The sequence below is a fragment of the Cherax quadricarinatus genome, chromosome 32, assembly GCF_038502225.1.
Source record: "Cherax quadricarinatus isolate ZL_2023a chromosome 32, ASM3850222v1, whole genome shotgun sequence".
Taxonomy (NCBI): Eukaryota; Metazoa; Arthropoda; class Malacostraca; order Decapoda; family Parastacidae; genus Cherax; species Cherax quadricarinatus.
Genome location: NC_091323.1, coordinates 24,453,558 through 24,480,828, shown reverse-complemented (window position 1 = coordinate 24,480,828; position 27,271 = coordinate 24,453,558). Strand labels below are relative to the sequence as shown.

Genomic DNA, 27,271 nt, shown 5'->3' with positions numbered 1-27,271 from the left:
AGTGTAAAGCACCCTTCTGGCAAGACAGTGATGGAGTGAATGATGGTGAAAGTTTTTCTTTTTCGGGCCACCCTGCCTTGGTGGGAATCAGCCTGTGTGATAATAAAATAAAAATAGTATTGAAAGGTTTAAGGGTAAGACAGAAACGATTGCCAAGGCACTAGGAAGATTACAAATGTTAGGAGATGCATAGACCAAGTGCTTGCATTGAAACATTTAAGCGAGCAGTACATACATAAGGCTCAAAAACTCTGCAGCTGAGGGAGGAGCCTCGTGAGGCAAGGGTAGATTAGAGTGGTATAGTGTAAGTAGTGCCGTTTGGGGTACATAGTACCGTATCCTGAAGAGGGAAGGAAACACAAAGTCAAACTATTAACAGGCTTCCATTTCATATGACAGTAGTACCTCCCAGGGTGGTTGCTGTCTATTAACCTATTACCTGGAGGTGAAAGTGTTCTAGTTCAGAGGGTTGTTCCAAGTGTGAGGTCTGCACATTACTGGCAAGATAGTAACTGAATGAATATTGGTGAATATTTCCTTATATGAGTCATCCTACCTTGGTGGGCAATGACCAGTGTGGCAAGAGAAAAACAAATTGCTGTACAATAAATTAAATAAATTCAACAAATTCTTTTCTTACCTCACTTTCAACGCTACTTCCACTGCTGCTACTAGTACTACAACTGGTGCTGTAGTCTTTATCATTAATATTAAGTCTGTTGCTCTTGTTATTATTGGTGTTAATTTTAGCACTCTTAGTACTACGTCTGATGCTATGCATGCTTCTCTCACTCCACCTTTTGCTTCCTCGTCTAACATTGCCATAGGTGCTCAAACAGCCAAGATAATGTCGCACAACTTTCTTAAGGAAAGCATCAAACCAATGTGGTCCTATGAGATTCAGCTGCAAAAAAATTTACACTATTATACAAAATACATACATGCACTGTACGAGTATGTACATGTAATATGAGTTAGTTATAAAGAGGTACTGAAAAAAATGGGAAAAATCTAGGGAGAATGTATAGGCATGTGAAACGAGTACTAGAGAGAATGGTAAGAAAGTGTTTTATGAAACATACTAAGAAGACAAGTAAACAGCAGGAAAGATTCAGATGACATTAAGGAGCTATTTAGATGTGCCACAAAACACAGCCCAGAAATTTATAGTAAATCGTAGGAAGTGTTTTAGAGAGCATGTGACAGTTCAGGTGTAGAATTTCCGTAACATTTTTTACTGTCTGATAATGTTTTGTATGATACAATTTACCTCTTTTGGAAAGGGTAAGATTAAATAAATTGTAGACATATGTACTGGTATTATTAACAATACCAGAACATTTTCTCTATAGATTTAATTACAAAACTCATATGGCATGAATCAGTCACATGTCACCCCAAAGAGCAAATATTCCAAACTCTTGCTTTAAAGTGAAAGCATTGTACTTCCCACCTCCAGGACTAAGTCTGGCTAACCAGTTTCCCTGAATCCCTTCAAATATTATCCTGCTGACACTCCAACAGCTTGTCAAGTCCCAAAAACCATTTGTCTTCATTCATTCCCATCTAACATGCTCACACATACCTGTTGTATGTCCAAGCCCCTTGCACATAAAATGTTTTTTTTACCCTCCCCCTCCATCCTTTCCTAGAACAACCCCTACCAAATCCTCCCCTCCACTACAGATTTATACACCAAGTCATCCTATTTTGCTCCATCCTGTCTAAATGACCAAACCTCCTCAATAACCCCTCCTCAGTCTGCTGAATAATACTTTTAGTAACTCCACATGTCCTAATTTCCACATTACAAATTCTCTGTATATAATATTTACACTACACATTGCCCTTAAACACATCTCCACTGCCTTCAGCCTCCTTCTTGCAGCAGCATTTACAACCCATGCTTCATACCCATATAAAAGTGTTGGTATCACTATACTCTCATACATTTCCTTCTTTGGCACCACTGATTACTTTGTCTACACAGACACCTCAGTGCACTACCCACTTTTTTTTTCTTTATCAATTCTATGGTTTACCTCGTCCTTCATAAACCTACTTGCTGACAAGTCTACTCCCAAATATCTGAAAACATTCACCTCTTCCATACTCCCTCCCGCTAATGCGAGCTAATTCTGCTTTTCACAAACCAGCTGTATCTCACCAAAGCAGGGTGGCCCGAAAAGAAAATCTGAAGTTTCTCTTCCTGACTTTAGTAATGTATACAGGAGAAAGGGTTACTAGCCCCTTGCTCCTGGCATGTTAGTCGCCTCTTAAGACATGCATAGCTTAAAGAGGAAGAATTCTATTCCACTTCCCCACCAAGACAAAAGGAAATAAACAAGAACTAATAAGAAAATAGAAGAAAACCCAGAGGGGTGTGTGCATATATATGCTTGTACATGCATGTGTAGTGTGACCTAAGTAAAAGTAGCAAGATGTACCTGAAATCTTGCATGGTTATAAGACAGAAAGAAAGACACCAGCAATCCTACCATTATGTAAGAGAATTACAGGTTTTCGTTTTGCACTCACTTGGCAGGATGGTAGTGCCTCCCTGGGAAGTTGCTGTCTACCAGCTTACTACCTTTGTATTATTCACCAACTAGGACAATGCTTTTCAACATACAATCTTTACCATCACCTGCCTTGATAAATTCCTACGTAATTCTCACATGAAGTAATGTAAGCCATCCAAGGCCATGTTTTTCTCACCATTCCTTCACCTCATGTTAGATTTAACTTTAGAATGTCTCACACTACTAAAACATTATTAACCCCTTAACTGTCCAAACGTAGATCTATGCTATGTTCTCTCACCCAACACCCTGAATATTAAAAAAAAAAAAAAAAAAAAAAAAAAAAAAAAAAAAAAAAAAAAAAAAAAAAAAAAAAAAAGACTTACATAATGTAAAAAAAAAAAAAAATTAGAATCAGTGCTTACAGAGATATAAGGCCACAAAGTCGGCGCTTGCTGCTCGCCTGACAGCAACATGAAGCGCTGCCGCTTGCAGAAGTGTTGCCGATATACCGTTTTTCCTCATTTTTTAATTTGTATAATTTTTATGTTCTGATGATGAAAGATTGGATATCAAATTGGAGGGAGAGAGTATGGAGGAAGTGAATGTATTCAGATATTTGGGAGTGGACGTGTCAGCGGATGGGTCTATGAAGGATGAGGTGAATCATAGAATTGATGAGGGGAAAAGGGTGAGTGGTGCACTTAGGAGTCTGTGGAGACAAGGAACTTTGTCCTTGGAGGCAAAGAGGGGAATGTATGAGAGTATAGTTTTACCAACGCTCTTATATGGGTGTGAAGCATGGGTGATGAATGTTGCAGCAAGGAGAACGCTGGAGGCAGTGGAGATGTCATGTCTGAGGGCAATGTGTGGTGTGAATATAATGCAGAGAATTCGTAGTTTGGAAGTTAGGAGGAGGTGCGGGATTACCAAAACTGTTGTCCAGAGGGCTGAGGAAGGGTTGTTGAGGTGGTTCGGACATGTAGAGAGAATGGAGCGAAACAGAATGACTTCAAGAGTGTATCAGTCTGTAGTGGAAGGAAGGCGGGGTAAGGGTCGGCCTAGGAAAGGTTGGAGGGAGGGGGTAAAGGAGGTTTTGTGTGCAAGGGGCTTGGACTTCCAGCAGGCATGCGTGAGCGTGTTTGATAGGAGTGAATGGAGACGAATGGTTTTTAATACTTGACGTGCTGTTGGAGTGTGAGCAAAGTAACATTTATGAAGGGGTTCAGGGAAACCGGCAGGCCGGACTTGAGTCCTGGAGATGGGAAGTACAGTGCCTGCACTCTGAAGGAGGGGTGTTAATGTTGCAGTTTAAAAACTGTAGTGTAAAGCACCCTTCTGGCAAGACAGTGATGGAGTGAATGATGGTGAAAGTTTTTCTTTTTCGGGCCACCCTGCCTTGGTGGGAATCGGCCAGTGTGATAATAAAATAAAATAAAAATTACAATATGTAGTAGTTCTTGTGATTTCATAGCTAATCTTTGTTCTGACACTAATATTAGGTACTGAAATAGTACTCAAATAGTCACACACAAAGTGACAGTGACAAGTGAACATTTTCACCTACCTTAGTCACATACTGTTGTCTACAAATATATACACAGTATTTATAGGTCCCAGCAATGTTTTGGATATGCAGGGAGACGGCCGAATTGTTAAAAAAATTATTATTATTATTAATCTTCCTTGAAGCGTCGTGTAAGACGAGTGTCACTCCACTGCTGACAGTGCAGCAGTGGTGACATTTGATGAGCGTTCACATCCTTGCCTTTATGTATTTGTTTTTACCATTACACAAACATGTCTGTATCTGTCTGTCTGTGTCTAGCTCTGTTTATCTGTCTCTGCTTATCTGTCTTTCTGTCTCTGTTTGTCTCGCTCTGTCTCAGAGAGAGCCACTCGTAAACCAACAGGTATTACACATGATGCAGTCGTCACGTATGATTCCTGAGCAAGTGTAAATACATATTACTTGCCAGTCATGCTTACTATGCATTTTATCTACAAGCACAGTATAGGACTGTCTGGATTTTTTGGGTTATCCTAGGTAATCTACACTATGTATGTGTGTGCTCCTGTGAGACAGAGATAAAGTGGAACCTCAAAAATCGAACTTAATCTGTTCCAGGAGCTAGTTCTGAAATTCGAAGCAATATTTCCCATAAGAAATAATGGAAATACAATTAATCTGTTCCAGAAGCCCAAAAATATTCACACAAAAAATACATTTTATAGAGATTAATTACAGTTTTACATACAACAAATACTATAGTTTTAATTATGTATAGTAATACATATAAAATAACATTTTTACTTACCTTTATTGAAGATTGTTGATGGCATCTGGAAGATAGGGAGGAGGAGAGAGGGAGTTGGGGTTAGTGTTTGGAAGGAGAATCCCCCTCCATGAGGACTTCAGGTAAAGCCCTCTCTGGGGTTACTTCCCTTCTCCGTTTTTTAATGCCGCTAGGACCAGCTTGAGAGTCACTGGACCCCTGTCTCACAAAATAACTGTCCACAGTCCTCTGTTTCTGGTACCTCTAACATTTCCCTAAAATGGGACATGGTTCTGTCACTGAAATTGTTGCAAAGATGGCTTGTTTCAGTTTGCTCAGGGTGGAACTTCTGCACAAACATTTGGACATCATTCCACTTGGCACAAATCTCCTTAATCTTTGAAGAAGGCACTTCATCCACTCCCTCTTCCTCCTCCTCTGAAGCAAGTTCCTCAGCTGTGGTCTGATACTGCTCCAGATGAAGCTCTTGCAGCTCTTCAGTGGTTAGCTCTTCCCTGTGGTCCTCCACCAACTCTTCCACATCCTCACCACTCACCTCCAACCCCTGGGTGTTCCCCAATGCCACAATAGAGTCCACAACAGGCAGAGGGTGAGCTGGGTCAGGGTCAGGGTCAGCCTCAAACCCTTCAAAATCCCTCTTTTAGACACAATCTGGCCACAATTGTCTCCAAGCAGAGTTCAAAGTCCTGGAAGTCACTTCCTCCCAAGCCTTACCTATAAGGCTTATGGAGTTGTAGATGTTGAAGTGATTCCTCCAGAACTCTCTTAGGGTCAACTTAGTGTCTGTGGTCACTTCAAAGCACTTTTCAAACACTGCTTTTGTGTAGAATTTTTTGAAGTTAGAAATGACCTGCTGGTCCATGGGCTGGAGGAGAGGAGTGGTGTTAGGAGGCAAGAACTTCACTTTTATAAAACTGAAGTCCTTAGACAAGAGGTCTAATAAGTTTGGAGGATAAGCAGGAGCATTATCCATTAACAGGAGGCACTTGAGTGGCAATTTCTTTTCCTGGAGGTATTTTTTCACACTGGGGCCAAACGCTTCATAGACCCACTCTTTGAAAATTTGTCTTGTGACCCATGCCTTATGATTAGCTTTCCACAAGACACATAACTTGTTCTTAAAGACATTGTTTTTCTTAAACACACTGGGATTTTCTGAATGATACACAAGTAAAGGCTTCACTTTAAAATCACCACTAGCATTAGCACAGAATAAAAGAGTAAGCCTGTCTTTCATAGGCTTGTGTCCTGGCAGTGCCTTTTCCTCCTGTGATGAAGGTCCTTTTTGGCATTGTCTTCCAAAACAAGCCTGTTTCGTCACAATTAAACACTTGTTCAGGTTTGAATTCTTCACTGTCTATGTACCCCTTAAACTCCTGTACAAACTTCTCAGCCACCCATTTGACTGAACTAGCTGCCTCACCATGTCTTACAACATTGTGTATGCCACTACGCTTCTTAAATCTGTCAAACCAGCCTCTGCTGGCCTTAAATTCACTATCAGCACTGGTTCCAGGAGTTTTCTGTACCAGATCGGCATGCAACTTCCTTGCCTTTTCGCAAATAATCATCTCTGAAACACGATCACCTGCAATCTCTTTATCCTTGATCCACACCAGCAACAACTTCTCAACCTCTTCAACTATTTGTGATCTTTTTTTTGGTTAGCATATTAACATCTTTCGCAACATCAGCTTCCTTGATTTGTTCTTTCTTTGCCAGGATAGAACCGATGGTCGACTTGTTTTTCCCATACATCCTGGCAAGCTCAACAAGTCTCACACCACTCTCATACTTCTGTATTATTTCCTTCTTCACATCTATGGTGTTTCTCACTTTCTTTACCACAGGGGTACCACTAGCAAGTTTCTTTGGGCCCATGGTAGCTTATTTCACAGTCCCACAAGCACTAAACACAACGAAATACGTGTAATTGTAAAATGCGTGAATGAGAGCGCAGGTTAGTGTTCACTCAAGCATAAACAAAGCTAGACTGCTCACGGCGCCTGCGCGGGGACGCGGACAGAGCGGGCCAGCAGACAGGTCCCGTACCCGGCGGTCCGAAAATAGGGGCGCGTTCGATAATAGGGACACAGTTTGTCCGAAAAAATGGTCCTATTTTCGAAACGTTTGATATGTGATACGTTCGATTTTTGAGGTTCCACTGTAGATAGAAACAGATATAGATACAGACAGACAGACAGACAGACAGAGACAGCCACAGTCAATCAGTCAGTCGCCGGCCAGCCAGCCAGCCTGCCGAACATGTACTGCACATTCCACAATTGTTTCTCTTTACTTAGGGCATAGGTTATAAGACATTCTGGCAGGATGACACTACCAGTGGTACCAAAATTGAAAGGGTATTGCACAAATGTTGCACATGGGTTATTATTGAGACTTTTTGTATTTCCTTGAACATTTGTGGCCACATCCACCTCAAAGTCAACATCACTTTTCTCTTAAAATGGAAGTGTTAATACTACATGACATCAGTGAATTCCAGGTGTTTGCCGCACTGTTTGCTCTAGCTGGCGCTCAATTAAACTGGTGCTCCTACAAGATACTAACTGGTCCCAGACTTTCTAATACTGCACACACCAAGTGTTAAGACCCATTCTGTGCTGACCAGGATCTCAGGTCAATCGTGCCAAGTTTAGAGGCAGGAAAAATAAAACGTAGATCTATGTTTGGACAGTTAAGGGGTTAAAGAATATCCGTACTAAATTGTAATTTTGCTTGCAACTATTACACATGCAATCACTACTATTACTCACTTTTGTAACAGATTCCAACATAATTATTGGGTCCTACTTACAAACTATTTACTACAATTTTTGTATAACTTTTAACTTCCTAACAAGGTTACTCATGATTAATACTAGTATTCAGATGTATAGTAAAGATTTCAATAATCATACAAAAATAAATTGTACCTCAGCTACAGTGGACACTTTAAGGCTCAGACGTATACTTCCTCTCTTCTTGCTTTGCTTACAGTTTTCTCCAAGAGATGCTTGACTCGTGTCTTCTTCCTTGCTCTTGGTCAAGTTATACCAGCCTTCTATACTTTGCTCTTTTAATTCCTGAAATACCAACAAACATAGTAACAAATATGATTGTGTATGAACTTGTCATTTATTTACATACTATAGTATTTTTTTTTAGTCCAGTATACCAGTGATGGTCTTATTTGGAATACTGTAAATATAATGTGCAGAGGTGGATGAATCAACCTTTCAACATGTCATACATCATTTAAGTTGGTTCCCAAGAAGCATCATTATTACTGAAAGTTAACTCTTCCTAAGACCATTATCATCAAAAATTGTCTAAAAACAAAAAAGTAGTGGACGAAAGCATTCTGACAAGAGGTGTGTCAAAGTATTGGTATTGGCAGTACTGTAACAGCTAATTTTGCTAGTATCAATATCACCCTAAAATTGAGCATAAGTATCATTATTAGTGGGTATCCACATAAAACTGAGTATTTGTAATGGCAAATTTTTTAGTATCATCCCATCCCCAATTCAGACTTACCATTAGGTATGTCAAACAGGGATAAAAATATGTATGCCTAACTTAGAATTCTGGTATTGTAACACAATAAGAGCTTAATTTCTTCAGTATAAATGTATATATTCTTCTCTTTCTTTCAACACACCGGCCGTATCCCACCGAGGCGGGGTGGCCCAAAAGGAAAAACGAAAGTTTCTCCTTTTACATTTAGTAATATATACAGGAGAAGAGGTTACTAGCCCCTTGCTCCCGGCATTTTAGTTGCCTCTTACAACACGCATGGCTTACGGAGGAAGAATTCTGTTCCACTTCCCCATGGAGATAAGAGGAAATAAACAAGAATAAGAACTAGAAAGAAAATAGAAGAAAACCCAGAGGGGTGTGTATATATGTGCTTGTACATGTATGTGTAGTGTGACCTAAGTGTAAGTAGAAGTAGCAAGACGTACCTGAAATCTTGCATGTTCATGAGACAGAAAAAAGGACACCAGCAATCCTACCATCATGTAAAACAATTACAGGCTTTCGTTTTACACTCACTTGGCAGGACGGTAGTACCTCCCTGGGCGGTTGCTGTCTACCAACCTACTACCTATAAAATGTATATATAGACCCATAATTTAGAACAAATTTCACTGATTCAGTATTCAATGTGGGTAAATACCAACTAACTACAAAACAAAGTACAGTGGAACCCAGGTTTTTGTCCAGTCCAGTTATCGTACAATTTTTTCAACCACTTTTTTTGGCGAAATTTGCCCCATTTTCGTACATCCACTTGGAAATCGTCCATACCAGACATGTCTGCCTGCTCGTGGGACACAGTCGCTCATACATTCATGACTTGTTCACCGAGCATTACTCTGCATGTTCATCCAAAGCATTTCGTAATAATCCATTGTTTTTTGTGCTTGCAAATGCTAAGTAAGCATCCATGGGGCCAAAGAAAGTTTCGAGTGCCAGTCCTTTGGTAAAGAAGGCGAGAAACATGATAGAATTCAAGAAAGAAAAATGTGAAAGTGGCATACGTGTGGCCAAGCTCACCAGGACATATGGGAAGTCCAAATCAACGATCAGTTCCATCCTGGCGAAGAAAAACGAAATCAAGGAAGCTTATGTTGTGAAAGGGGTAAATGTGCTAATGATACAGAGATGGCAAACAATTAAAGATGACATGTTGTTGTTGTCAGTGTGGAACACCCAAAAACAGAGGGAGATAGTGTTGTGGAGGTGATAATTTGTGAAAAGGCAAGGCAGCTGCATGCAGATCTTGTAAAGAAAATGCCTGGAACGAGTGCTGCTGGTTCAACAGATTCAAGAAGCAAAGTGGCATACACAGTGGTAAGGCATGGCAAGGCTGCAAGTTCGGACAAATGTGGGGCTGAAGAATTCGTTGATGAATTCAAGGAGTACATAGAGGCTGAAGGATTCCTTCCCCAACAAGTCTTCAACTGTGACAAAACAGGCCTCTTTTGGAAGAAAATGCCAGAGGGCCTACATCATGCAGGAGGGAAAGGCACTGCCAGGACACAAGCCTATGAAGGATAGGCTAACTTTTTTGTTCTGTGGTAATGCTGGTGTATCACTCTGAAAATCCCAGTGTGTCCAAGAAAAACAATGTCATGAAGAGTAAATTGTGTGTGATGTGGAAGGCTAACAATAAGGCATGGGTCACAAGGCAAATTTTCATTGAGTGGGTCAATGAAATGTTTGACCCGAGTGTGAAGAAATACCTCCTGGAAAATAAATTACCACTCAAGTGCCTCCTGGTAATGGACAATACTCCTGCTCATCCTCCAGACTTGGAAGACCAATTGTTGGGGAAGTTTTGTTTCATCACAATGAAGTTTCCCCCCCTCCTAATATCACTCCTCTCATCCATGGACTAGCAGGGCATTTCACACTTCAAAAAACTCTACATCAAAGCAACGTTTCAAAGGTGCTTTGAAGTGACTTCGGACACTGAACTGACCGTAAGAGTTCTGGAGGAATCCCTTCAATATCCTCAACTGCATAAGCCTTATAGATAAGGCTTGGCAGGGAGTGACTTCCAGGACGATTAACTCTTGGAGAAAACCATGGCCAGAATATGTTCTCCAGAAGGATTTTGAAGGGTTTGATGGTGACCCTGATGACCTTATGCCTATTGTAGAATCCACTGTGTCTTTGGGGAAGTCCATGGGGTTGGAGGGGAGTGGCCAGGATGTGGAAGAGTTGGTGGACAACCACAGGGAAGAGCTAACCATTGAAGGACACCACTTAAGGACCCTTGTCTGCAAATCAGTTTAAAGCCCTAATAAGAAATCACATCACCCAAAATTAACCAGACAAACCGTACCTAATCACTACCAGTTTCTCAAAAGCAACTCATTATGCTGACAAATGTTCAACCATTTACTACTTCGAAATCAGGATGTCTGTTTTTCATTGTTTTAAATAGTACTAAACTGTAAAACATCATATTGTAACTTTTTTTAAATTGTTACAGTTTAATACTGTAATCTTTATTAACTAATTCAATAGTGTAACAAGTCTCTACTAGACTTATCAAAACCATGTAGCATTACCTGATAGAATATTTGGTTCTCCTGTACTCACTGTAACTCATCTAATAACCATACGAATTATGTATTGCCTTCCTAATCTAAAGTTAATCTTCAAATTTGCCCAAAATGCTCAACATTTCAAAGGGGCTTTTGGCATGTACACCCATCTATTATATTCCTCTGTACAACCATGTAATTTCTCAAAATAAACATTTTAATCTTAAGAGCTGCAAGACCTTCATCTGGAACAGCAACAGACCTTAGCTGAGGAAATTGCTTCATAGGAGGAGGAGGAAGAAAGGGAAGAATGTGCCTTCTTCAGTGATTAAAGACATTTGTGCAAAGTGGAGTGAGGTGCAGAATTTTGTGGAGAAATATCACCCTAACAATGCTGCTGCAAGCTATGTCAGCAATACATTCAGTGACAATGCCGTGTCCCATTTTAGGCAAATCTTAAAGAGACGTCAGAAACGGGCCTCTCTCGACAGATTTTTTGTGCGACAGGGTACCAGTGACTCAAGATGGTCCTAGTGCCAGTAAAAGACAAAGAAGGGAAGTAACCCCAGATAGAGCTTTGATACATGAAGTCCTTATGGAGGGAGATTCCCTTTCTAAACAATAACCTCTCCTCCCTCTCCCCTCCTCACCATCTTCCATAAAGGAGTCTTCAATAAGGTAAAAGTGATGTTAAATGTTCATTTATCGATTTCATTAGTCATTTATATTTACTTCTCATTGTTTTCTGTATGTAAAACTATAGTTATTCTCTATAAAATGTATTTTTTGTTAATATTTTTGGGTATCTGGAACGGATTTATTGGATTTACATTATTTCTAATGGGAAATATTACTTCAGTTTTCGTACAAATCGGTTTTCGGCCGACCTTCTGGAACGGATTAAAGACGAAAACTGGGGTTTCACCGTATACAGAAAAATAAAATTATATTGTATTTACAGAGGTGAATCTTGTATCAAAGGTAAATAAGTAGTTTATATCACTATTCTATAGTATTCTACAGACTTAATATTCATTATTTACATATTAATAGTGTCCATATGTTATTTATGGTATAATCCATGAATATGAGCTAGTAATGTGTGGTAGAGGTATTAAAAGTGCAGCTTGGCAAGTCTTCACTATGAGCAGCAGATAGCAACACTTACTGGACTAAAATTTCACTTGTGTCCATAAGATGGGATAGCACAAGAGGAGATTCAAGGTTTTTTTGGTGGCCAAAGTGAAAGAATTCTATTTATACTCCAAAAGCTTTTCCTATTACAGTTCTCAGAAGGTATGAATTTCCTCATTTCTCCTGCACTATTCAATTACAGGACTAGCCAATCATTATACGATAGGCTGTAACTAAATGGCATGGTGCCAACAATAGTGAAAAACTCTGCAGAACAATCTTTTTCTGGGACAATGTTTCATTCTGTTCAGCTCAATATTGTGACTTAATGAAGCTATAAACAGATCATAACTGTCCTAATAAAAGCTGGTTTTGCCAAGTACTTTTCCTTCAATATCTCATCAGGATTGATTTAAACTAATTCACCAATTCATTACATTCCCAAAACACAAAAAAAATCAAGTAATTTGGCTGGTATGTGCTTACCAAGAGAGGCACAGTAACTGTACCCAGCAGGTTTCTCATTTCCTTCATTTGAATACTTGCTGCAGCATCCCGAACTAAGCGACTCAATTCCCGAAAATCTCTCATTCCGATGAGTTGCTCTACCCCAGCTTCTTGTGGTTCATGCCTTAAAAGGTAAATATAGTTTTTATAGTGTAACAAAACTATTAGACTAAAAGTTTATGTGCATTAAATAGTAAAACACTGTATGCCAAGCCTCCTTAACAGTTTTACAAACTTCACTAAAATATTGCTTTAATCAGTTGAAAAATAGAGCTCAACAGTACAGAATACCAAATGAAAAGACTTACACTTCGGCAAATCAGGATAAAACTCAGGTAGTCACTTAAAGTTGCTCGTGCAACCGAGATGCAAGAGTGAAATCAACTCAATAATTTCATGTTGAAAACCATTGTAGTAAGTTATACACTTTAATAAAGAAACTTCAGAATATTAAGTCATAATTAAATTTTAATTTTATATAACCGGACTTGAGTCCTGGAAATGGGAAGTACAATGCCTGCTCTCTAAAGGAGGGGTTTGGGATATTGGCAGTTTGGAGGGATATATTGTGTATTTTTATACATATATATTTCTAAACTGTTGTATCCTGGGCACCTCTGCAAAAACAGTGACTATGGGTGAGTGAGGTGAAAGTGTTGAATGATGATGAAAGTATTTTCTTTTTGGGTCACCCTGCCTCGGTGGGAGACGGCCAACTTGTTGAGAGAGAGAAAAAATTTTTTTTTATTAAATATGAGATTCTTCAGCATTAAACAGTCCAATTATAATAATTCTTCAGTTTTCACAACAACTAAGTTTGAGGGAATTTAAAATTTAAGAAAGAATATCCCCCCCCCAAACAAATCAGCCATCTCCCACTTAGGCAGGGTGACCTAAAAAAGAAAAACTAAATTTCATTTAAATTTAGTAGTATATACAGGGGAATGGGTTACTAGCCTGTTACTCCCAGCATTTTAGTCTCCTCTGACATGCATGGCTTACAGAGGAGGAATTCTGTTCCACTTCCCCATGGAGATAAGAAGAAATAAATAAGAACTAGTAAGAAAGTAGAAGAAAACCCAGAGGGGTGTGTATATATACACTTGTACATGAATGAATAGTGTGATATGTGTAAGTAGAAGTAGTAAGACATACCTAAAATCTCTCATGTTTACGAGACAGAAAAAAGACCAGCAATCCTATCATGTAAAACAATTACGGGTTTACATTTCACACTCACTTGACAGGACACTAGTACCTCCCTGGGTGGCTGCTGTCTACCAACCTACCTTTTAAATGCATTATAGAAGATAAATAAGAAGGCACATATTCTAAACAAAATTCATTTTTACAATGTAAATCAGCTGCAAAATTAGGCTACCTTCATTTAAAAGAATACCAAAGTTATGCAGAACATTTCAGGCAGACTAAAACTAGAACTTTAAACTACTTGACATTATACAGTTAAAGCTAGAGAATTTAAGTTAAAGTTTAATATAATTAAATTGTCTGAAGATAAAATTATTAAATATAATCATAATTTTTAGTAGTGTTGCTCAAACTTTGATGGAGTGAGGAGGGGAAGTTGTTACAGTCGGACTATAATCTGATTATGTCAGCACACTTTTGGAAAGAAAGCGGTGGTTAATGTGTTTTCTTCTTGGGTTACCCTGCTCTGGCAGATGATGATCAAATTAAACAAAGATAAAAGTAACAAATAACTAAACTGTCCACACCCCTCATAACTCCTAAACGCTTCAACATTCAAGCTCTCCAAGACAAGCTCAACCAGGTCGAGCCTTCAATCCAGTTCACACTTGAAGAAGAAGTCGACAACACTCTTCCTTTCCTTGATGTTCTGCTCTGCAAAGCTGACCACGAACTTCGTTTTAAAGTCTATCGAAAACCCACCAACCAAACGATCTTCTCCACTTCTAATCTCACCACGACACCAAAACCAAACGTGGTGTAATTATAGGCTTCTTCCTGCGTGCACTCAGAATCTGCAGCAATGAGTTCCTTGAGGAAGAATGCACTATAATTGAACAAGTACAGTGGACCCCCGGTTAACGATATTTTTTCATTCCAGAAGTATGTTCAGGTGCCAGTACTGACCGAATTTTTTCCCATAAGGAATACTGTGAAGTATGTTAGTCCATTTCAGACTCCCAAACATACACGTACAAACACACTTACATAAATACACTTACATAATTGGTCGCACTTGGAGGTGATCGTTAAGCAGGGGTCCACTGTATTTTCTAAACTCCACTATCCTCGTCACTTCATCAGAGACTGCAGACGGCGGGCATTAAACATCTTCAACACACCCAGAGAAGACACTGCCGAGAAGAGATACATAGTCCTCCCCACCAACTCCATTGCCAAACATGTTTCCAACATCTTTTCCAATACATCATTCCAAGTATCTACCTCCACAACCACGACCATCAAGGACATCACCAGTAGTAGACAGGACAAGCCTCCATCCTCTGCAAGGGTATACATAATCCCTTGTAATGACTGCAACAAATTATATGTGGGCGAAACATCAAGAGACCTCCAAACACGTATTTCAGAACACCAATATGCAAGCAGGACTGATGATACAAGGAATGCCTGTGTACAACATCGCAATTCACACAACCATTTAATTAACTACAGAAACTCAAGACTTATCGCCACAGAAGACAACACTCAATACCGAAGAATCCTGGAATCATCGCTTATCTCTATAACCAACAATTTCAACCAGAACAACGGCTTCTATAACATAGCTGAACCACTCGCCAAGAAACTTCAACGCTATCCCACATAAGAACATAGAACACTGCAGAAGGTCTACTCACAACTTGTCCAATACCCCTGCCAAGCTACCCAAGACTCTATAACTCCACCCGGTAGATCATCAGATGCAGCATTCTCCACCTGACCTCAACATTCTGAATATGACTATAAATACTCCCGTACCTTCCACTCCAGGTAGATCTGTGTGTGACTTGAAAAAGCCCACTGTGTGGGTGAAACGTTGTCAATAAAGGATCACATTATACTGCATATGTGTTTATATTTCCTCTGTGATATCTACCTACCTCGCGAAGGTTCCTTCAGTGGGTAGAGTAGTGATGGTGGTGCCTATCTTTTCCACCCTCCACCTCAGCCAGCATCTTCCGTTAACCCAAGTTGTCTGATCACCAAGGTATATAACACAAACAGGCCTTTTCTTATCCAACCTCCAGCAGAAACATTTGTCTAACCTATTTTTATGCTACCCAAGTAATACCTTTTATAACCTTTTACTCATGTGCAAGTTGACTGTTCTACCATATTGTATTACTACAACAAATAAGATTCCTGCTACTACTACTACTACCACTAATATTACACCTCACTCTCTGCCTATATATACCCTCTGTGTCTGTGTATTGTTTGTAATGGCTCAGTAAAGCTCCTGAAGAGTGAAACGTTGCCACAATAAAATGTCACATTAGTTGCCTTTGTGTCCTTTTACTTAACACAAGGTATATACACTTTATAAATCCAGCTTATTTCTTTATATTTTCTTTAATGTTTTATTATGTTTTTATACTATATGTATTTCTTATTTATAAATACATTTTTCTTATTTGAAAACCAGTAACAAAAAAATTGGCGGGGTTTTTTTGAGGCTGGAATGGATTAATGGCATTTCAGTTAATTTCAATGAGGAAAATTGATTTGATATACAGTGGAACCTGTTTTCGTTTGCCCTGGTTTTCGATGAATTCAGTTTTCAACAACTTTTTTCGTCAAAATTTTGTTACTTTTCGTTCATCACCTGTCTTCATCGGTCCACCATACTGAACATGTCCGCCTGCCTGCACCCACACAAAGCATCCCACACATTCCGAGTCAATCTGGGTTTGATCTCATCGATTGAGCATTACCCTGAGAGTTCATCCGAAACATTTCGTAATAATCCATTGTTTTTTGTGCTTGTTTATTGAGTGTGACTGCTCAATAAGCCACCATGGGGTTTGGGGAAGTCTATGGGGTTGGATGTGAATGGCCAGGATGTGGAAGAGTTAGTGAACAACCACAAGGAAGAGCTAACCACTTAAGAGCTGCAACACCTTCAAATAGAACAGCAACGGATCGTAGCTGAGGAAATTGCTTCAGAGGAGGAGGAAGAGAGAGGGGAGAATGTGCCTTCTTCAGTGATTAAGGTCGTGTGTGCAAAGTGGAGCGAGTTGCAAAGTTCTGTGGGGAAATATCACCCTAACAAAATTGTTGCAAGCCGTGTCAGCAACATGTTCAATGATAATGCCTTGTCCCATTTTAGGCAAATCTTAAAGAAACGCCAGAAACAAACCTCTCTGGACAGATTTTTTGTGCGATAGGAGTCCAGTGCCAGTAAAAGACAAAGAAGAGAAGTAATCCCAGATAGGAACTTGGTACCTGAAGTCCTTATGGAGGGGATTCCACTTCCAGCCAATAATCTCCTCTCCTCCCTCTCCCCTCCTCACATCTTCCATAAGCCAACAAGTCTCCAATAAAGGTAAAAGTGATATTAAATGTTCATTTATCCATTTCATTAGTCCTTTATATTTATTTTTCATTGTTTTCTGTATGTAAAAGCATAGTTATTCTTTATAAAATGTATTTATTGTTAATATTTCTGGGTGTCCTAGGTAGTAGGTTGGTAGACAGCAACCGCCCAGGGAGGTACTACCATCCTGCCAAGTGAGTGTAAAACGAAAGCCTGTAATTGTTTTACATGATGGTAGGATTGCTGGTGTCTTTTGTCTGTCTCATAAATATGCAAGATTACAGGTAAGTCTTGCTACTTCTACTTACACTTAGGTCACACTAAACATACATGTACAAGCATATATATACACACCCCTCTGGGTTTTCTTCTATTTTCTTTCTAATTCTTGTTCTTGTTTATTTCCTCTTATCTCCATGGGGAAGTGGAACAGAATTCTTCCTCTGTAAGCCATGCGTGTTGTAAGAGGCGACTAAAATGCCGGGAGCAAGGGGCTAGTAACCCCTTCTCCTGTATATATTACTAAATTTAAAAGGAGAAACTTCAGTTTTTTCTTTTGGGCCACCCCGCCTCAGTGGGATACGGCTGGTACGTTGAAAGAAGAAGAAGAAGAATTTCTGGGTGTTCTAGGTAGTAGGTTGGTAGACAGCAACCGCCCAGGGAGGTACTACTGTCCTGCCAAGTGAGTGTAAAACGTAAGCCTGTAATTGTTTTACATGATGGTAGGATTGCTGGTGTCCTTTTTTCTGTCTCACAAACATGCAAGGTTTCAGGTACGTCTTGTTACTTCTACTTACACTTAGGTCACACTATACATACATGTACAAGCATATATATACACACCCCTGTGGGTTTTCTTCTATTTTCTTACTAGTCCTTGTTCATTTCCTCTTACCTCCATGGGGAAGTGGAACAGAATTCTTCCTCCGTAAGCCATGCGTGTTGCAAGAGGCGACTAAAATGCCAGGAGCAAGGGGCTAGTAACCCCTTCTCCTGTATATATTACTAAATGTAAAAGGAGAAACTTTCGTTTTTCCTTTTGGGCCACCCCGCCTCAGTGGGATATGGCCGGTGTGTTGAAAGACAGACTTGGGTGTCTAGAATGGATTAATTGTATTTACATTATTTCTTATGGGAAATATTGCTTCAGTTTTCATCAACTTCAGTTTGTCAGACTTTCTGGAACAAATTAATGACGAAAACCAAGATTCCACTGTACAAGAAAATTGAGTTGCAAGCTCAGTAAAGGAACAAATTAAACTCATAAGTCAAGGTACCACTGTACTCCCAATGCATATTTTTTTTTTTTTTCAACAAGTCGGCCGTCTCCCACTGAGGCAGGGTGACCCAAAAAAGAAAGAACATCCCCAAAAAGAAAATACTCTCATCATCATTCAACACTTTCACCACACTCACACATTATCACTGTTTTTGCAGAGGTGCTCAGAATACAACAGTTTAAAAGCATACACATATAAAGATATACAACATATCCCTCCAACTGCCAATATCCCAAACCCGTCCTTTAAAGTGCAGGGATTGTACTTCCCATTTCCAGGACTCAAGTCCGAGTATATGAAAATAACCGCTTTCCCTGAATCCCTTCACTAAATATTACCCTGCTCACACTCCAACAGATCATCAGGTCCCAAGTACCATTCGTCTCCATTCACTCCTATCTAACATGCTCATGCACGCTTGCTGGAAGTCCAAGCCCCTTGCAGACAAAACCTCCTTTACCCCCTCTCTCCAACCCTTTCGAGGACGACCCCTACCCCGCCTTCCTTCCCCTATAGATTTATACGCTTTCCATGTTGTTCTACTTTGATCCATTCTCTCTAAATGACCAAACCACCTCAACAACCCCTCTTCTGCCCTCTGACTAATACTTTTATTAACTCCACACCTTCTCCTAATTTCCACACTCCGAATTTTCTGCATAATATTTACACCACACATTGCCCTTAAACAGGACATCTTCACTGCCTCCAACCATCTCCTCGCTGCTGCATTTACCACCCAAGCTTCACACCCATATAAGAGTGTTGGTACTACTATACTTTCATACATTCCCTTCTTTGCCTCCATAGATAACGTTTTTTGACTCCACGTATACCTCAACGCACCACTCACCTTTTTTCCCTCATCAATTCTATGATTAACCTCATCCTTCATAAATCCATCCGCCGACACGTCAACTCCCAAGTATCTGAAAACATTCACTTCTTCCATACTCCTCCTCCCCCCCAATTTGATATCCAATTTTTCTTTATCTAAATCATTTGATACTCTCATCACCTTACTCTTTTCTATGTTCACTTTCAACTTTCTACCTTTACACACATTCCCAAACTCGTCCACTAACCTTTGCGATTTTTCTTTAGAATCTTCCATAAGCACAGTATCATCAGCAAAAAGTAACTGTGTCAATTCCCATTTTGAATTTGATTCCCCAAAATTTAATCCCACCCCTCTCCTGAACACCCTAGCATTTACTTCCTTTACAACCCCATCTATAAATATATTAAACAACCATGGTGACATTACACATCCCTGTCTAAGACCTACTTTTACCAGGAAGTAGTCTCCCTCTCTTCTACACACCCTAACCTGAGCCTCACTATCCTCATAAAAACTCTTTACAGCATTTAATAACTTAACACCTATTCCATATACTTGCAACATCTGCCACATTGCTCCTCTATCCACTATCATATGCCTTTTCTAAATCCATAAATGCAATAAAAACTTCCCTACCTTTATCTAAATACTGTTCACATATATGCTTCAATGTAAACACTTGATCTACACATCCCCTACCCACTCTGAAACCTCCTTGCTCATCCGCAATCCTACATTCTGTCTTACCTCTAATTCTTTCAATTATAACCCTACCGTACACTTTTCCTGGTATACTCAGTAAACTTATTCCTCTATAATTTTTACAATCTCTTTTGTCCCCTTTCCCTTTATATAAAGGGACTATACATGCTCTCCGCCAATCCCTAGGTACCTTCCCCTCTTTCATACATTTATTAAACAAAAGTACCAACCACTCCAACACTATATCCCCCCCTGCTTTTAACATTTCTGTCATGATCCCATCAGTTCCAGCTGCTTTACCCCCTTTCATTCTACGTAATGCCTCACGTACCTCCCCCACACTTACATTCTGCTCTTCTTCACTCCTAGAAGATGGTATACCTCCCTGACCAGTGCATGAAATTACTGCCTCTCTTTCTTCCTTAACATTTAAAAGTTCCTCAAAATATTCTCGCCATCTACCTAATACCTCCATCTCCCCATCTACTAACTCCCCTACTCTGTTTTTAACTGACAAATCCATACTTTCCCTAGGCTTTCTTAACTTGTTTAACTTACTCCAAAATTTTTTCTTATTTCCATTAAAATTTCTTGACAGTGCCTCTCCCACTCTATCATCTGCTCTCCTTTTGCACTCTCTCACCACTCTCTTTACCTTTCTTTTACTCTCCATATACTCTGCTCTTCTTATAACACTTCTGCTTTGTAAAAACCTCTCATAAGCTACCTTTTTCTCTTTCATCACACCCTTTACTTCATCATTCCACCAATCATTCCTCTTTCCTCCTGCCCCCACCCTCCTATAACCACAAACTTCTGCCCCACATTCTAATACTGCATTTTTAAAACTATTCCAACCCTCTTCAACCCCCCCACTACTCATCTTTGCACTAGCCCACCTTTCTGCCAATAGTTGCTTATATCTCACCCAAACTTCCTCCTCCCTTAGTTTATACACTTTCACCTCCCTCTTACTTCTTGTTGTCACCTTCCTCTTTTCCCATCTACCTCTTACTCTAACTGTAGCTACAACTAAATAATGATCCGATATATCAGTTGCCCCTCTATAAACATGTACATCCTGGAGCCTACCCATCAACCTTTTATCCACCAATACATAATCTAATAAACTACTTTCATTACATGCTACATCATACCTTGTATATTTATTTATCCTCTTTTTCATAAAATATGTATTACTTATTACCAAATCTCTTTCTACACATAGCTCAATTAAAGGCTCCCCATTTACATTTACCCCTGGCACCCCAAATTTACCTACTACTCCCTCCATAGCTCAATTAAAGGCTCCCCATTTACATTTACCCCTGGCACCCCAAATTTACCTACTACTCCCTCCATAACATTTTTACCCACTTTAGCATTGAAATCCCCAACCACCATTACTCTCACACTTGATTCAAAACTCCCCACGCATTCACTCAACATTTCCCAAAATCTCTCTCCTCTACACTTCTCTCTTCTCCAGGTGCATACATGCTTATTATAACCCACTTTTCACATCCAATCTTTATTTTACTCCACATAATCCTTGAATTAATACATTTATAGTCCCTCTTTTCCTGCCATAGCTTATCCTTCAACATTATTGCTACTCCTTCTTTAGCTCTAACTCTATTTGAAACCCCTGACCTAATCCCATTTCTTCCTCTCCATTGAAACTCTCCCACCCCCTTCAGCTTTGTTTCACTTAAAGCCAGGACATCCAGCTTCTTCTCATTCATAACATCCACAATCATCTCTTCCTTATCATTTGCACAACATCCACGCACATTCAGACTTCCCACTTTGACAATTTTCTTCTTCTTATTCTTTTTAGTAATCTTTACAGGAAAAGGGGTTACTAGCCCATTGTTCCCGGCATTTTAGTTGACTTGTACAACACGCATGGCTTACGGAGGAAAGATTCTTATTCCACTTCCCCATGGATATAAAAGGAAAAGTAATAAGACCAAGAACTATTAAGATAAAATCAAAGAAAACTCAGATGAGTGTGTATAAATAAATGTGTACATGTATGTGTAGTGTGACCTAAGTGTAAGAAGTATATATATACACACATATATACACATACATATATACACACATATACAAATGAAAGTGCATATACTATAATATACTATAATATAATATTGATTATTTGTAATCATCTTAACTGCAGGTCAATGTTCATAAGTCATTAATGTATTCCAAAGTACTATGGTCATAAGAGCAGAACATCATATGTCTGAAGACCTACTGTATTAAGATTTATATGTGTAGATATTAGTAGTAGGTTGGTAGACAGCAACCACCCAGGGAGGTACTACCGTCCTACCAAGTGAGTGTAAAACGAAGCCTGTGATTGTTTTACATGATGGTAGGATTGCTGATGTCTTTTGTCTGTCTCATAAATATGCAAGATTACAGGCATGTCTTGCTACTTCTACTTACACTTAGGTCACACTACACATACATGTACACATTTATTTATACACACTCATCTGAGTTTTCTTTGATTTTATCTTAATAGTTCTTGGTCTTATTAATTTTCCTTTTATATCCATGGGGAAGTGGAATAAGAATCTTTCCTCCGTAAGCCATGCGTGTTGTAAAAGTCAACTAAAATGCCGGGAACAATGGGCTAGTAACCCCTTTTCCTGTAAAGATTACTAAAAAGAATAAGAAGAAGAAAATTGTCAAAGTGGGAAGTCTGAATGTGCGTGGATGTTGTGCAGATGATAAGAAAGAGATGATTGTGGATGTTATGAATGAGAAAAAGCTGGATGTCCTGGCTTTAAGTGAAACAAAGCTGAAGGGGGTGGGAGAGTTTCAGTGGAGAGGAATAAATGGGATTAGGTCAGGGGTTTCAAATAGAGTTAGAGCTAAAGAAGGAGTAGCAATAATGTTGAAGGATAAGCTATGGCAGGAAAAGAGGGACTATAAATGTATTAATTCAAGGATTATGTGGAGCAAAATAAAGATTGGATGTGAAAAGTGGGTTATAATAAGCGTGTATGCACCTGGAGAAGAGAGAAGTGTAGAGGAGAGAGAGAGATTTTGGGAAATGTTGAGTGAATGCGTGGGGAGTTTTGAATCAAGTGTGAGAGTAATGGTGGTTGGGGATTTTAATGCTAAAGTGGGTAAAAATGTTATGGAGGGAGTAGTAGGTAAATTTGGGGTGCCAGGGGTAAATGTAAATGGGGAGCCTTTAATTGAGCTATGTGTAGAAAGAAATTTGGTAATAAGTAATACATATTTTATGAAAAAGAGGATAAATAAATATACAAGGTATGATGTAGCACGTAATGAAAGTAGTTTATTAGATTATGTATTGGTGGATAAAAGGTTGATGGGTAGGCTCCAGGATGTACATGTTTATAGAGGGGCAACTGATATATCGGATCATTATTTAGTTGTAGCTACAGTTAGAGTAAGAGGTAGATGGGAAAAGAGGAAGGTGGCAACAACAAGTAAGAGGGAGGTGAAAGTGTATAAACTAAGGGAGGAGGAAGTTCGGGTGAGATATAAGCGACTATTGGCAGAAAGGTGGGCTAGTGCAAAGATGAGTAGTGGGGGGGTTGAAGAGGGTTGGAATAGTTTTAAAAATGCAGTATTAGAATGTGGGGCAGAAGTTTGTGGTTATAGGAGGGTGGGGGCAGGAGGAAAGAGGAGTGATTGGTGGAATGATGAAGTAAAGGGTGTGATAAAAGAGAAAAAGGTAGCTTATGAGAGGTTTTTACAAAGCAGAAGTGTTATAAGAAGAGCAGAGTATATGGAGAGTAAAAGAAAGGTAAAGAGAGTGGTGAGAGAGTGCAAAAGGAGAGCAGATGATAGAGTGGGAGAGGCACTGTCAAGAAATTTTAATGAAAATAAGAAAAAATTTTGGAGCGAGTTAAACAAGTTAAGAAAGCCTAGGGAAAATATGGATTTGTCAGTTAAAAACAGAGTAGGGGAGTTAGTAGATGGGGAGATGGAGGTATTGGGTAGATGGCGAGAATATTTTGAGGAACTTTTAAATGTTAAGGAAGAAACAGAGGCAGTAATTTCATGCACTGGTCAGGGAGGTATACCATCTTTTAGGAGTGAAGAAGAGCAGAATGTAAGTGTGGGGGAGGTACGTGAGGCATTACGTAAAATGAAAGGGGGTAAAGCAGCTGGAACTGATGGGATCATGACAGAAATGTTAAAAGCAGGGGGGGATATAGTGTTGGAGTGGTTGGTACTTTTGTTTAATAAATGTATGAAAGAGGGGAAGGTACCTAGGGATTGGCAGAGAGCATGTATAGTCCCTTTATATAAAGGGAAAGGGGACAAAAGAGACTGTAAAAATTATAGAGGAATAAGCTTACTGAGTATACCAGGAAAAGTGTACGGTAGGGTTATAATTGAAAGAATTAGAGGTAAGACAGAATGTAGGATTGCAGATGAGCAAGGAGGTTTTAGAGTGGGTAGGGGATGTGTAGATCAGGTGTTTACATTGAAGCATATATGTGAACAGTATTTAGATAAAGATAGGGAGGTTTTTATTGCATTTATGGATTTAGAAAAGGCATATGATAGAGTGGATAGAGGAGCAATGTGGCAGATGTTGCAAGTATATGGAATAGGTGGTAAGTTATTAAATGCTGTAAAGAGTTTTTATGAGGATAGTGAGGCTCAGGTTAGGGTGTGTAGAAGAGAGGGAGACTACTTCCCGGTAAAAGTAGGTCTTAGACAGGGATGTGTAATGTCACCATGGTTGTTTAATATATTTATAGATGGGGTTGTAAAGGAAGTAAATGCTAGGGTGTTTGGGAGAGGGGTGGGATTAAATTATGGGGAATCAAATTCAAAATGGGAATTGACACAGTTACTTTTTGCTGATGATACTGTGCTTATGGGAGATTCTAAAGAAAAATTGCAAAGGTTAGTGGATGAGTTTGGGAATGTGTGTAAAGGTAGAAAGTTGAAAGTGAACATAGAAAAGAGTAAGGTGATGAGGGTGTCAAATGATTTAGATAAAGAAAAATTGGATATCAAATTGGGGAGGAGGAGTATGGAAGAAGTGAATGTTTTCAGATACTTGGGAGTTGACGTGTCGGCGGATGGATTTATGAAGGATAAGGTTAATCATAGAATTGATGAGGGAAAAAAGGTGAGTGGTGCGTTGAGGTATATGTGGAGTCAAAAAACGTTATCTATGGAGGCAAAGAAGGGAATGTATGAAAGTATAGTAGTACCAACACTCTTATATGGGTGTGAAGCTTGGGTGGTAAATGCAGCAGCAAGGAGACGGTTGGAGGCAGCGGAGATGTCCTGTCTAAGGGCAATGTGTGGTGTAAATATTATGCAAAAAATTCGGAGTGTGGAAATTAGGAGAAGGTGTGGAGTTAATAAAAGTATTAGTCAGAGGGCAGAAGAGGGGTTGTTGAGGTGGTTTGGTCATTTAGAGAGAATGGATCACAGTAGAATGACATGGAAAGCATATAAATCTATAGGGGAAGGAAGGCGGGGTAGGGGTCGTCCTCGAAAGGGTTGGAGAGAGGGGGGTAAAGGAGGTTTTGTGGGTAAGGGGCTTGGATTTCCAGCAAGCGTGCGTGAGCGTGTTAGATAGGAGTGAATGGAGACGAATGGTACTTGGGACCTGACGATCTGTTGGAGTGTGAGCAGGGTAATATTTAGTGAAGGGATTCAGGGAAACCGGTTATTTTCATATAGTCGGACTTGAGTCCTGGAAATGGGAAGTACAATGCCTGCACTTTAAAGGAGGGGTTTGGGATATTGGCAGTTTGGAGGGATATGTTGTGTATCTTTATATGTGTATGCTTCTAGACTGTTGTATTCTGAGCACCTCTGCAAAAACAGTGATAATGTGCGAGTGTGGTGAAAGTGTTGAATGATGATGAAAGTATTTTCTTTTTGGGGATTTTCTTTCTTTTTTGGGTCACCCTGCCTCGGTGGGAGACGGCCGACTTGTTGAAAAAAAAAAAAAAAAAAAATTATATTTTACTTCACTGGTATTGTATGACCGCCCTCTTATTATTCCTATTGCATACACTGAGGTAAAGGTTAATGGAAGACAGGGATACCTTTCTCAGATCACCCAGTGACCAAAATACATCCAGTTTTATCATGCATCACCAAGTACTTTATTACAAATGGGTAAAGACAAGGTACAACATGCAACAGATTTTAAGTACGTATCATATAATACACTGCACATTCAGAACAGCATGTGTGTTGAACCAGAGCAACACTCATACTTTTCAAATGCAATTTTCAAGTGTACCTAAAACACAGAGATACACGGAAGCATCTCACTCACCAGACTTCCACAGTAAGCTTAGTATCACGTATTGCTGCTGGAATTCCACTGCAAGAGAATAAGCATATTAATTAATTCATATATATATATATATATATATATATATATATATATATATATATATATATATATATATATATATATATATATATATATATATATATATATATATATAATATATATATAATATATATATAATATATATATATTTATAAATATATATATATATATATATATATATATATATATATATATATATATAGATATATATATATATATATATAGTTTATTTGGACACGATACATAGTTGTACAATGGATTATAGTAGTTGGGTGTACATGGCAAAAGCCTCTTGTATACAGAGCATTATGGGCAGGCTTAAAATTAACTTAAAATTAACAACCAATGAAAGGTTCAGTGTTAAAAATTACAGTAAACAATTTACAATAATCAGGAACTAACTTATGTATTTACATTATTCTTTATGCCACTGCAATGTTATATCAGTGTTATGTGGTACCGAGTCACTACTATCAGTTCTCATAACCTACTGTCATCCTCCTTGCCTTTGATGCATTTGCCATTGTAATTTCCAAATGACAGAGCCTCTGACAATTATTCCTAAGTTTAATACCTACCTCTTACTATCTATGATATGGTCTGCCAGCAATCTGTATACATACTGTGCTGTTTGAAGTTATCATTCCTCTCATATTTAAGCAGCTGACACCTCCAAAAAAATTTTTTAATTTTAAGTGCTTATTTCATAAAAGAAAAGGAAATTTTTGGTAGCTTACATTATATAGGTATAATTGCTTATTGATCTTGAAGGGGATGAAGTGGCCTTACTAGGCCAAGTTGGATATAGTAGGCACAATACAATACCTGTCAGATGCCTGTACAAACACCCGGCAGGCTACCACCACCACCACGTATCACTACCTTCCTTCATTAACTATAACCCAATGGAAGTAAATCACTGACTACTGGGTTATCCCAGATACTTTACACACATTATTAAGTATGATAATTGTACCCATGTATACCTGTACCCCAGTGAAAATAAGTAGCTGACTTTTTGGGACATCCAA

General features: G+C 39.0%; 1 protein-coding gene across 5 annotated transcripts in view; it reads right to left on the bottom strand.

Annotated features, from left to right (window-relative positions):
* Window positions 1–27,271, bottom strand: part of LOC128690150 (protein unc-13 homolog 4B-like) — a 195,102-nt gene that overhangs the window by 137,608 nt on the left and 30,223 nt on the right. For 3 of the 5 annotated variants that reach the window (XM_070090542.1, XM_070090544.1, XM_070090545.1), the window contains 4 exons: window positions 26,181–26,228; window positions 12,502–12,646; window positions 7,756–7,905; window positions 641–904 (listed from right to left, as the gene is read on the bottom strand). In XM_070090542.1, the coding sequence (XP_069946643.1) occupies window positions 641–904; window positions 7,756–7,905; window positions 12,502–12,646; window positions 26,181–26,228 (607 nt within the window). The remainder of the gene's footprint in view (window positions 1–640; window positions 905–7,755; window positions 7,906–12,501; window positions 12,647–26,180; window positions 26,229–27,271) is intronic. The other 2 variants (XM_070090543.1, XM_070090546.1) reach the window with 1 other exon arrangement.